The sequence below is a fragment of the Protopterus annectens genome, chromosome 15.part0, assembly GCF_019279795.1.
Source record: "Protopterus annectens isolate FY-2018-M chromosome 15.part0, PAN1.0, whole genome shotgun sequence".
NCBI lineage: Eukaryota > Metazoa > Chordata > Ceratodontiformes > Protopteridae > Protopterus > Protopterus annectens.
In genome coordinates, this window is record NC_056749.1 from 377,097,154 (window position 1) to 377,110,559 (window position 13,406).

At 41.3% G+C, this 13,406-nt stretch overlaps 1 protein-coding gene across 1 annotated transcript in view; it reads right to left on the minus strand.

Annotated features, from left to right (window-relative positions):
- Positions 1 to 13,406, minus strand: part of TAF7L (TATA-box binding protein associated factor 7 like) — a 594,912-nt gene that overhangs the window by 561,927 nt on the left and 19,579 nt on the right. Inside the window, exon 3 of the mRNA XM_044057271.1 lies at positions 12,673 to 12,806. Coding sequence (XP_043913206.1) covers positions 12,673 to 12,806 — 134 coding nt within the window. The remainder of the gene's footprint in view (positions 1 to 12,672; positions 12,807 to 13,406) is intronic.

Genomic DNA, 13,406 nt, shown 5'->3' on the forward strand with positions numbered 1-13,406 from the left:
ATAGTACTACAAGGAAATGTACAGTCACCAAATCAATGAGGGTAATAGCCATTATGCTACTACTAGCTATTATACTACTTCCTCTTTAAATAAGATTACAAAATAGTTTCTGTCAAAAACTGAACATATTGTCATTCACATGAAGAAATGAAAGCCAATAATTTTAAAAGATGCATTACAGAAATGGTGTACTGCAAGTTTCATTTTTTAAAATACTAGGCTATGTGTCTGCCAAATTAAATGGAGGCTCATAGGTAGATACTAGGCTATCTGCCCTAGGGCATTTATAAGCCTAGCCAGAGTGCATTTGGCTTCCACCTCCCTATTTGATTAGCCTACAGTGCCTCTGTAAAGTAGGTCACAGAAGGTACCCTTTTAAGATTAGTTTACTGTGCCTCTGTCTAGCAGGGCCACAGAAGAGATCCCAGGGGTGAACTTGCGACTTCCTCTTCAAGCGAAATCTGGACGCATGGATGGGGTCAGCGTGGGGCTGTGTCTAACATGAATTGGGATTCTATTCCAGAGTGAGGGGAGCCTCTGGGAAATTAATCTGTCCCTCCAGCATGTCCTATTTATTTTTGTGCTGAGGTTTAAGTCCCTGGAGCGTGTAGCTCTAAGGGACTTGGATTTTTTGAGGTGGAGCATATCCATTAATTCTGGGTTTGACACGGCTTTGTACATCAAGCATAGATCGCCTCTGAGTAGGTGGTAAGCAACTGAGTAGAGCTGGAGTTTCTTTAGTCTAGCTGCATAGGACATCTGTTTGTAGCCCATGATCCTCTTGGTGAGGTACTTTTGGGGTCTGTCCAGTTGCTGCAGATGTCGGGTAAGGTACATCCCAAAAGGGGCATTGTATTCAATTATGGGCCTGATGAGTGACTAATAGAGGGGCACAATGACCTCTCGATCTAGATGCGAACCCTTCTAACCACTTTGGCAACGTGATTATCAAAGGAGAGATTACTATCTACGTTGGTCCTCAAATCTCTAATTACTTCTTCAGTGCCAATGGATTACCACCTATGTGGTAATTTGTGGGCACCTTGTTTTTCCCAAAGGGGATGACTATGCACTTTTTAGCATTTAGCTTGAGGCCGTGGCTCTGGTACCAAGCATCCATCTCTGTGAGACCCTTTTGGAGGATGCTTGTGTCAGCTGGAGATTCGATTATGGCACCCATGACTGTTGGTCATTTTTTTCTGCAAAACTTTTGATCATACTTATTTTTATGACCTCACTTCCTATATGGGATGTACTTCCACACAGCAGCTTCAAAAATATCACACTTGAATACAGAAGAAAACATCATCTGTCAAATTTTACAAAGTTTTGCCCTATAAATCTCATATAAATAATCTTAAGACTGCACTCAAGCATTAAAGTCATGTTGGCCAATTGTCACCAAGCAAATGTAAAGCTGCAAAACTGCCCAGTGTAAGGGAGTTGAGCTTGTTATTCTAAGGCCTTAAAAAGATGGAATTTCCCCCCACTGCCATCTGTAACCTTGATGAATGGGCTTCAGAACCCATTTGTCTGAAACTACCTGTTGTCAAACAGAAAAGTGGAGATTCACACTTTCTGGAAACTGCCATGGTGGTGGGGGAGACAAGGTCCTTTAAATGGACATTCTGGCTTTATGGACGGTCTTTGATTTGGGGAGGTTTCAGAATTCTTTTTGATCTCCACTACAATTTCTCTTAAACGTTTGTTTGACTGAATTTTGCTGAGACTGTTTATTTTGTTTTTTTTGCCAAAACTAGAAGAGGTGTTTGAGAATCCCTAAGAAAATTTGGAAAAGATGGGGTGAAAAATCTTTAAGAGTCTCTATATCAGCTTACCCTTTTCATCACACTTTTTGATCATGTCTGTAGCACAGGAGCAAAAAACTAAATCTCTATCCAAAGAAGAGTTTAAAACTCTCATCTTTAACCATCTGGGAGGTTCTGACAACAAAGCCAGGCAAATCATCTCAAAACAGTACAATTGACAACAGTCCTAGAAGTAGTATCAACTGAGTCATACACATACTGCAAGCAATGAGTACTGACTTGTACAACAGAACAAAATAACATTATTTAAATCACATTTTTCATCTAAAAGGTTACTTGAGATAAAACATTACTTATACGTTCACAATTAATCAGAACACACTAACATATGAGCCTGACAATCCAAATTTCTGAAAAATCAAAGTTGCAGAAGCATACACTTTTTCCCATACTTAGCAATAATCTTCTCAGCTCTATCAGAAAGGGAAGGATTGGTATTAACTAAATGTTTAGCAGCAGTAGGATTAACTAAAGCTATAGCTGCTGGGTCAGGTTTGGTAAGTGTGTATAAAAACATAAAAGACTGAGGAACTTTATTCATCCTACCTGCCTTTTTAGGGGCAGCAAGCTGACTATAAGGAAAATTGCAAACAGTAACACACACATCATCCAAAGTTGACAGAACTGGAGGAACTGGTGAAGGTTCTGGAAATTTCTTCTGTAACTGCTCATAGTATTTTCAGACTTCAGTGTTCTCCTACTGAAAACATTGGCACAATCTGGAAATAGTGTCACAGAAAAAAAAAAACTCCCACAGGGAGAATCAGAAACGGAGTTCTCCTGGGAGTCTGAATCAAAAATCTGAATAGAAAAAGTACAGTTTTGTACCTACCATAAATGTAGATGTTCGAGTGCTCACCCTGCTGCAGTCATCACACTTGGGTTATCCTGTCGTTGTGAATTCCAAAGTCTTGGTCCGGCGTCGGCTGCTATCGCTTCTTCCTTGACGTCAGTGCGCCAGGGGTATAAAAGAGGCATCAGACGCCATTTTCTTCAGTTTTTCTTGCCCCAGATGTCAGGAGTCCCCCCTCCAATAGGAGGTCACTACATAGTACCAATAATAAAAGTGAAGCACAAACAAAACCATAGCTCCAGCTATAAGCAAATACACAACACAAAAGTTGTATCAGATATAAAGGCATAGAAAGATTTCAGTTAGATCAGAGGGGTAACCTGGACTGCAGCAGGGTGAACACTCGAACATCTACATTTATGGTAGGTACAAAACTGTACTATGTTCATTGTGTTACCCTGCTGCAGTCATCACACTTGGATTGAATCCCAAAGCTAAGGATGGGAGGTGGAATCAAACAGGGTTAGAAGAGGCTAGTAGGCCCTGCAAAACTGCAGTGGCGAAGCCAGCTCTAGTCTTAGAGTATAGTGGTAAGTGATAGTGTTTGGTGAAGGTCTGTACTGAACTCCAAGTTGCAGCTTCCAGAATATCGTTGGTTAGCACCCCCCTGAGGAAGGCTGTAGATGTAGCTGCTGCCCTGGTGGAGTGGGGCCTTATGCTAGCAGGAACTGGTTTTCCATGATGGGTGTAGCAAAAACGTATGCAATGTCCTATCCATTTTGAAATGGTCTGTTTTGAGATAGCCTTTCCTTGTGATGCTGTAGCATAGGATACAAAGAGCGGGTCAGATTTTCTGAAAGCCTTAGTTTTATCCAAGTAGTAACATAGTTGCCTGTGAATGTCCAAGGAGTGCAGGAGTTTTTCTCCTTTGTTCTGTGGATTTGGGGAAAAGGTGGGTAAAATGGATGGCTTGATTTAGAGCCACACTGGATACCACCTTGGGCATAAAGGAGGGGTTAGTTCGTAGAGAGACTCTGTCTTGATGAAAAACGAGGAAAGGCTCCACTGCCATTAGTGCATGTAGCTCTGAGACTCTTCTGGCTGAAGTAATTGCTAGCAATAGGGCAGTTTTCCATGATGTAAACTTTAAATCAGCTGAGAAAACTGGCTCAAAAGGTGGTAGGTGCAAGCTTTTCCAGAACAAAGTTGAGGTCCCAAGTTGGTGTGGGTGCTCTCCTGGGAGGCCTCATGTTTTTGGCCCCTCTGAGGTACTGCCTTAGAAGTGAATGTGAAAATAAGGGAGGATCCGTGTTGTAGTGAGCTGAAATAGCTGAGGCGTGGATTTTAATAGATGAAAAGGAAAGCCCTTTGTGTAACATCTCAGTTAAATATTGTAGAATCTGAGGTATGTCCGGCTCAAGGGGACTTTGGACTTTAGTTTGGTTCCAGGCGCAAAATATTTTCCATTTGTCTGAGTAGGCTTTCCTGGTGCTGGGCCTCCTGGCCTCCAGAATGACATCTATAACAGCTGGCGATAGAGGAGCTGGCTGGTTGGTTAGGTGATTTGCCATGCAGCCAGATTTAAGGTCCTGAGCTGGCTGTGTACAATCTGACTTGTCTTGCTGTGAGAGCAGATGTGGAATTTGTGGTAAAATCCATGGTGGGCCGTGGGCCATGTTCCTTAGTAGTGGGTACCAGTGCTGGCATGGTAGTCTGGGGCAATGAGAATCATTTGTGGTCTCTCCATTCTGACTTTCAGTAGCACCTTTGTTAGGAGAGGCAGTGGAGGCAAGGCATACACTGTCAACATGTTCCAACTGAATGAGAGTGCGTCCACTTTCCAAGCTTGATGGTGGAATGTCCTTGTGCAAAATTTTGGCAGCTGATAGTTTTGGGGGTTGGCAAACAGGTCTATGCCTGGGCGGCCCCATTTTTGAATTATCATTGCAAATACTTGTGGATCCAGTTTCCACTCGTGGGGATCCATGAGGTTTCTGCTTAGGTCGTCTGCCAATGTGTTCTTTCTTCCTGGCAGGAATCATGCTTGTAATTGAACTTGCTAAGTCAGTGCTGTGTTCCACAATGTCATTGCTTGTCTGCATAGAGGGTAGGAGTGTGTACTCCCTTGCTTGTTTATGTACCACATTACTGTGGTATTGCCTGTCCTTATTATAAGTTGTCCTGGATGTAAGAGGTCCTTGAAAGCTGTCAGAGCATTTTGTACAGCTAGCATTTCTTTTTGATTGATGTGCAGATATCTTTGATCTGTAGTCCATTTGCCTTGAACGCACTGTCCTGCCATGTGTGCTCCCCAGGCATAGTCCGATGCATCTGTTGTCATAGTTTGCCTGGCTGGGGGTAAGGTGAAAGGCTGACCCTTGTTGAGGTGACATGCCTGTGACCACCATAGAAACTCCTGTTGAAGGCAGGGAATGAGAGGTATCATTGTTTCCAAGCTGTGGCTGTGTTGAGTCCATACGCTTTTCAGGTACCATTGTAATTTCCTCATATGCAGTTTTGCAAATGGTATTAGTAGTATGCAAGATGCCATGAATCCCAAGGCCTGCAGAATTTTTCTTGCAGGGAGTTGGGTCTTTGTTGCCATTATTTTGAAGTATTGAGTTAGTTGTAGTTGTTTGTCTGGTGTGAGATAAGCAATCTGGGCCGTTGTATTCAAGCTGGCACCCAGGAATGTCATGTTTTGTGAGGGCACTAGTTTTGATTTCCTTTTGTTTACTGTGTACCCTAGGCAACTTAGAAGGTGTTTGACAAACGCCAGATGTTGTAAGAGAATGTCCTTGCTTTCTGCTTGGATGAGGCAGTCGTCCAGGTATGGGTATATTTGAATTCCTCTGTCTGCAGTATGCAATTACTGGTGCCAGGCATTTTGTGAAGACCCTGGACGCAGTAGATAAACCAAAGGGCAGTGCAGAGAATTGGTAATGGGTTGAACCTGCAATGAAACGGAGGTATCTTCTGCAATTTTGTCTGACAGGGACATGCAGGTATGCCTCCTTGAGGTCCAACGTTACTAGCCAAGCCTACTTGACCAACATGGGAAGAAGCTGCTGTAGTGTTAGCATCTTGAATTTGGGTACTTGCAAGTAGGTGTTTAGAATGGAAAGGTCCAGAATGGGTCTCCATGCATTGTACTTTCTGGGGACTAGAAAGAGCCTTGAGTAAAATCCTTGGCCTTGCTCTTGTGTAGGCACCAGATGAATGGCTCTCATGTCCATGAGAGCTGCAATTTGTTTTTGTGCCTCTGCCCATTGATTTTGTGGCAGGTTTGGCATTCCTGTTATGCTTGGCAAGTTGTGAAAATGGAATCTGTATCCTTGTGAGAATGTCTAGGTCCCATTAGTCCTTTGTGATGATGTGCCAGTTGTCTGCAAAAAATGCTAATTTTCCTCCCAAGGGAGCTGCCAAGAGAGTTTTGCTTGGCAGTTTGAGGGTTACGTCATTGTGTTTGTCTTCTAGTAGTTTGGGGCCTGTCTTCTGCTCCCTTCTGTGTTGCAGTGCCCCATTGACGAGGTTTGTAAGAAGTTTGTGCTTGACCTCTGCCCCTTGGGCGTCTGTATTTACCCCTCTGTGGCCTGTCAGAAGCTGGAAAGTAAAGTATGTTTGCCCACCTGTTCAGCTGCATGCAACAGATCCGGCATTTCCTTGAATTCAGACTGTTGAGAGTGTGTGCTCATCTTTTGTTTTAATTGAGACATTAGGAATTGCTGATATTTCAGCATGTGAAATTGACAATTTAATGCTCTCATAGCTAGAGTAGCTGAGGTGTAAACCTTCTTCCCCCACCTATCTAGTGCTCTAGAGTCCCTTTCAGAGGGCACAGGATTTTAGCCATAGAAGCCTTAGCCCCTTTGGGACCCTGAGAGATAGTTTCTGGGTCAGCAACAGGGCTTTTGTAAAGGAATTTGTGTGAGTCAGGCACTCTATAATATCTGTCTGGTTTGGCTGGAGTAGGAGGCAGAGAATCTGGATTTAGACTAGATTCTAAGTAAACATCATCCACAATGTCTAAAACTGGAGGGATAGCAAGTGGTCTGTGCTGGGGAAGTAAAAGAAACTCTCAGAGCCTTTTCTTTGAGTCGGAGTAGTCCTGAACTTCCCAGTGGAAATGTTCCCTCATGGTATGTAAGGTTTCACCAAAGGAGTAGTCTTCAGGGGGAGATGCTGAGGGAATGGAGTCTTCAGCATCAGAATCTTCATAAGGGGGAAAGGAGTAATCCTGTTCCTCAGAGGAGTCTGAGGAAATAGAAACTTGATCAGAGGAGGCATAATCCTCCTCTTGTCTTGACCTTTTGTCTGGGGGGGGGGGGGTTGGGAGCCCCTGATCACAGTAATCAAATCTTCAGCCATCTTAAACATCTGTTTCTTAGGCATGGGGCCTTGAACTGGAGACTGATGTACAGTCTTTTTAGGTTTTAAAGGAGTCTTAAGCTTAGCATAAGATTTTATGGTGAGAGTTGTCAGTCTGAAGACACCTTCTGCAACCGAAGGTGTTTCCACAGCACCGGCTTCTCCTTCTGCAATGTTGTCGGTAGGGCCTAAAGAAAATGGCTGCGTTGGCCTAGTACTCTCTGATTGAGAATCCGAGGCGGTCTGGGGTTCCAATTCTGCGGTCGTCAGGGGCTGCGTAGGCGCCTCACTGAAAACCGGAGAACCGGCGACAGGCCCAGCCGAGGCCTCGGAGTCTGGCTTGGATCTAGGCTACGTGTCCTTATCTTTGCATTTTTTATGCACGCCGGTAGTCGGTTGCTCCGACAGCATAGTATAATTAAATTTCCTACCGAAGTAGTGTCGAGCGAAATCAAAGCGTTGCTTTATAGTTCGCTTATTGAACCTAGCACAAAAATGACAACCAGTGACGTCGTGGTCTGGGCCTAGGCAAGGTATACAATAAGAATGAAAGTCCTTATGAGGTATTTGCTTCCCACAAGAAATGCAATTGTTAACTTTTTCTGACATCGGACTGAGGCAAGAAAAGGTTCCCCAATGGGGTACTTAGCTTTGAAGACTTCGGACTGAAATTCGATTAGAAAATCTCAGTTGTCGGCCGACCGGCACTTGCGAACTGCTTCTGCTTCGGGCACCGCGCGGCAAGAAAGACTGGAGAAAATGGCGTTGGATGCCTCTTTTATACCCCTGGCGCACTGACGTCAGGGAAGAAGCGACAGCAACCGACGCTGGACCAAGACTTTGGAATTCAGGCCAACTGCGGGACTGCCTGACGACAAGATAACCCAAGTGTGATGACTGCAGCAGGGTAACACGATGAACATCCCTATATTCATCCCATATTCAAAATCTCCAATCTTTTCAGGAAATTAGGCATCCCTCGTTCTTTTACCAGAAACTACTTTACAAAAAGGATCAATAGCCCGAATTAAGCCTTGAGCCATACATGGTAAACTACTCCCGTCCAAGGAAATTTGGGCAGTAGATACAAGGTTTTTTTTTTTTTTTTTTTTTTTTTATTAAACAGGAAAAATGGAGCCAACAGTGTTATTAATGGCGGCAGCAGCAGCTTCCCCAGGGATGGGCACAACATTTTAACAATACAGGGAAGCCCTCCCTGTTCCCTTTCTCAGGATTGAAAAGAGTGGCTCTCCATAGCCTACTGATGGGGCTCCAACAGCTGCAGCGGATGTCACTAACCCCCAGTCCATAGTGGCCATAGCTCTACACCAGAGGGATATGAGGTACAACTTAGGCCACAACAGAATCAACTATCTGCAGTTGAGGTAAACTGCTAGCCTGCTGTGGTGGCAAAGGCTGTTTGCTTAACTTTTTTTTTTTTTTTTTTTTTTGTGGTTGGAAGAAGGACTGACCATGGGACTTACAGTCTGATCTATGGTCAAGCCGAAAATGGTGCTGCTTTCCAGAGGAAAACAAACAACAAAAGATGGCAACATTTTTTTAAGTCTTTATAAGTCACTTTTTCGCACAAAAACACAGCCAGCCCCAAAAAGTAAAACAAACAAAATTTATCTAAGAAAAAGTGGTTTTCAAATACTTTAAATAACTTTTAAACTGACCAGGAGAAAAAAAATTAGTGATCTCATTTAAAAATACACTGACAGTCTCGTAACAGTCCGAAAAAACAAAACTCCTACTTTTAAATAACTTGCTTAAACAGGAAAGTTTTTTTTTTTTTTTTTAAATGGAAACTTTTTTTTTCCCCACAAAGGTAGCCTATCTGCCTAACAAAAGAATAGTACAAACCATCCTTCAATTCTCAAAAGCCTCAGAAGAGAGAACTCTTCGGTGGCAGGAAAGCTCTAAAGGGCCTGGCACCCAAAAGTTGCCTGACAGTTTGGGTGCATGGAAGATGCCCTGAAGCTTTGAAGCTGGCCAGTTGTTACATCCTTGGCAGGATATAGCTCATATAGCTAAGGCTAGTACTGCACTTATCAATATGATGAACACACATGTCCTACAAGACTACAGCATGGAATCTTATACTGTCTTGAGGTAGTGTGGAAGGATGTCCAGGTGACTACTTAACAACTACCTTTATGCAAGACAAATGAAGAAGGCAGATAAGGGAGAAGCTGTCATCATGGAGTGCTCATTAACTTGCCCCATCTTGGTTTTTCCATGGTGGTCACAGCAAAAACATGAAGTTTGCTTTTAGAACTTAGAGTCTGCGTCACTTACGCAGGGAAACCTGGACAGTTTTTTGTGACTCCTGAGATAAGTATCAGTGTACATCCATTAGATGCAGAAGTCTCAAATCATCATTTTTGTCACACTTATGATAAGCAGACACACTTGCATTCCACTTGTACAGTCATCTAGAAATGTAAACATAAAAATACCGACCATAATCATGAATGGTGCTCTCCAAATGTTACTTAACACTGCTTTATCATTCGCTTTGTCCAAGTCAATAGTTCAATAAAAGCTTTCAAACAATGGTGCTACAAGTTAAACTTGTCCTAACATATTAATGGTACAAAGTCTGAAGCCCCCCCTGCCCACTTTATTCTTGCCATACCTGGAATGCCTACACTTCTAATCAGTCACAGGCAGCTTGCATTAAAAAGTCCATTCCACAATGTTAAGACAATACAGACAAATTTGAGCTGACTGTGTGGTAAGGTTATGGACAGTACATTGGAAAAGGATTTTTTTTCCCTTTTTCGATGTACTGTATGCATTATTGAAATAATGAATAGTCAATATGTTTTGGACAATTTTCCTGTGTCGCTCATGAAATATTTTGTTTATTATACATATATACACACATATGTATAAATATATGTGTGTGTGTACGTGCATATATATTGCGTGTGCATATATACATATATGTGTGTGTGTGTGTGTGTGTGTGTGTGTGTGTGTGTGTGTGTGTGTATGTATATATCTATATATATATATATATATATATATATATATATATATATATATATATCCACATATAATAAATATATTATAACTGTGATAATATTTTTTAAGGAAACATTTTCATACCAACCAAGTCACAGATACAGTTATCACCAGTACTTTTAAATGTTTCCAAAGATGTAACTAAGGTGGAGTGAAGGGGACAGCTGCACCAGGCACAAGCATATTAAGGGATGCATTCTGCATTGTGGAAGTTGTGACAGTTAGTACAAGCAAGTCGGTAGTATGATCAATCACTACTGTTGAGTGCAAATGCCAATAATCATAAAATGTTAACAGCTGCCTGCAGTTTTTGTGCATTAGTACCTGTAGAAAGAATCTAATACAGCTCTTTGCTACACTTGTTCTACTAAAGACAGGAAACACCTACTTCCCTAGTGCTGGAAGACCTCTTTTTGTCCATAATTAACTCTGGATAAACTTTTTCTTTTCTTGCTCCTCAGCTCCTTTAAAAAGGGTACCAAACGTGGATTGCACATGCAGTCAACTGCACCAGCTACAGCTCAGACTGCTTCTAAATTTTATCACGAGGGGGGTAAGCCCAATGATTCAGAGGATGTATTCCTGCTGTCGGATACCATATACTGAAAGGGAAGAATTTAACATTCAAAGCCTCTATCTTCTTCCTCTGAAGAAAGGGAGAGGAGGGACTGCTTTTTCTTCTTAAATTGTACAATACTTAAGATACAGCTTCATTTCAAATATACACTGATCAACTCTGTGGGGTTTCTGAGCTTTTTTAGGCAATGCCATAACACCCTCAGACAGACAGTCTCCTACAGTCCACTTTTTGCAGTGAAGGAAATTAGGTGATTTTTTTTCTCTTTAGAATGAGGGGAAAACTTCAGGTTGTAACCCCCTTTGGTTCTTCCATAAAAATGTCTGCAACTCAGACACTTCTTTCTCTATGACTTAGGGTCCAATATGCCCAATACTATTTCAGGACTGAATACCTTAATCTATACTGACGGCTTAAACTTTAGCTCTAGTTGGTGCATGATGCACGCGCCCTTTAGTAAATGACTCCTAGTCTGCAGGAATGAAAGGAACACTTGTGGAAGCAACGGGGATGACAGAATTGAAACAAATTCCAAGAACCAGTGGATGAAAGCAATGGTCTCTACCCTCTGTTGATTAAGCTTTTTTTTTTACTTTTGCAGTACACTCTGCAATATTATTTTACATTTTTCTTAAGATTTTCTCTGAATGGACTTTTAATTTTTCTTCTTTTTGAGAAAAATGCCAAAGCTTTCTGTCTTCTGATTTTAGTAGTTTATTAATTCGAAGAATGACGGTAATGTTCAACTTCACATTTAGACCCCGATACTCAGAATTACAGTCACTAGGGGTTAGATGCTGAATTCATTTAAAGCTGTTTACTGGTTTAGCCACAGTTACACTAACAACTGCAAAATAATGAAGATCAAATAGTAAAATTTACTGACTTCAGCTACTGAAAGGGCCTTTTCAACATTGGGTGATTGAAATTTGGACAAACTAAGGAGGGAATATACATGGAATGAAGTAGCTAGAAGAACTAGTGAAAGAATGCAACAGCTCAAACAATTAAGAGACAGACAGACTGAATCATATCTAAGTCAGTCTGCACTAGTATGAGCCTTAAATGTTTAACTCGTGAAATGTAAGAAACTATCACCATTGTTAATGTACACCACGAGAAGTAGGAGGGGTAAGAGGAAAACTGAAATATTCTGATTTATTGTAGCAGTAACTATTCTTAATGAAGCTCTGTTTTGTACTCTGTGATTGTTCTTGCTTACTAATGCTACTCATCTGCATTTGATTTGAATGGCTAATGTCTAGAAACTACAGAGTTTAGCCATTATGTAGGTCCACACTGGCATAGACCACTGTTTGTAAGTATGGTGGCAGAGTGCTGCTGAATACGGAAGATATGATAAAAAATGTCCATATGACTTGTGTACGTGTGGCTACATATTACTCTGTAGCACGCATGCATGTACCTGTGACAGTACATTACAACAGACGGATGGAATATGATCTAATTTTATTAGTGCGCATGGGGTGGGAGAGTGCTGGGGGATATGAAGCTCAGTGTCCATAGCAACACAGTTTACTTCCTTCTATCAATGTACCTCTGGAGCTTCAATGTAATGCAGCTAAAATGCATAAATGCTTTGTACAGAAACTCTCTCTGAATTATGTACGCATTCACTGAGGCTATGCAGCACACATGCATATGAATATGCAACAGCTGACTGCCTGGTGTGGAACAACATAAGTTCTGCAGCTACACAGTGTGCGTTTCTGAACTGGGAGAGGACCTTCTCATTTTTCTGCACATTGGTCCTACTCACCAAGTACCCGCCTTCTGAATTTCGTCTAACATCTTTTCTTTTGAAAAATGAGATAGTTGCAAATAAGCAATGTCTCATAAGTGTAGTGCATTCTAATGAGGTAATAATCACAGGCTATAACTTCAGCAAGAATGTACAAGCTAAAATCATCACTAAAGAATATAAAAGCAAAATACTAAAGTAAAAAATCAGACATCCACCAATTAAATCCTATGTACTACTCAGGATGGTAGACCTGGCCTCTTTGCATGATGTGATGTAACATATCACTCAATGCATAGCACTTACTTACCTGACTAATGTCTGCAGTTTTATAAAATGTCTTCTTGTCAATAGTTTTCAGACTTTCTATGATACAAGGCAGGTCAACCAGCTTTGCTGCTAGAGGAACACGATCCACTCTCACAATGCCATGTCGTCCATCCGCTGAAGAATAATCAAAATGGAGATAAAGAAATACAGTTAACTGCACTTTGAAATTTTAGATCTGTTTCAGAAAGCACCCATTTACTAATGCATAAATATTTTGTAACTCACTACTTGAAAAAGCCTAATTAAAACCCATGCAAGCTTCCTTGCTGCTCCATGCACAAGAAAAGTCACCACCATTTCTCATGACAAACATTCAAAGTGAAACATTTTAAATGAAACTAGGTAGAGATGTACAGCTTTCCCACTCTCTTAAAAACTGAGAAATCCCTTGCTAACAACAGTGGGGCTGTGAAAGACTATGATGTAGTCCACCCATGGCTAGCTTTTGACATTTTATCAAAGCATACCACCGAACAATGGAGAGGGAATCCCTTGGTATTAAATTATACTGAATCACAAAACTTCACTAAAAAGGAGTCAAAACAACAAATCCAATACATGTGCGCAAAGAGCATGTCCATATGTATGTGTGTATATATATATATATATATATATATATATATATATATATATATATCTATATACATATACATACACACACAAACACACATGTACACACACACACAGTCATGTATATGTGCATATATATATATA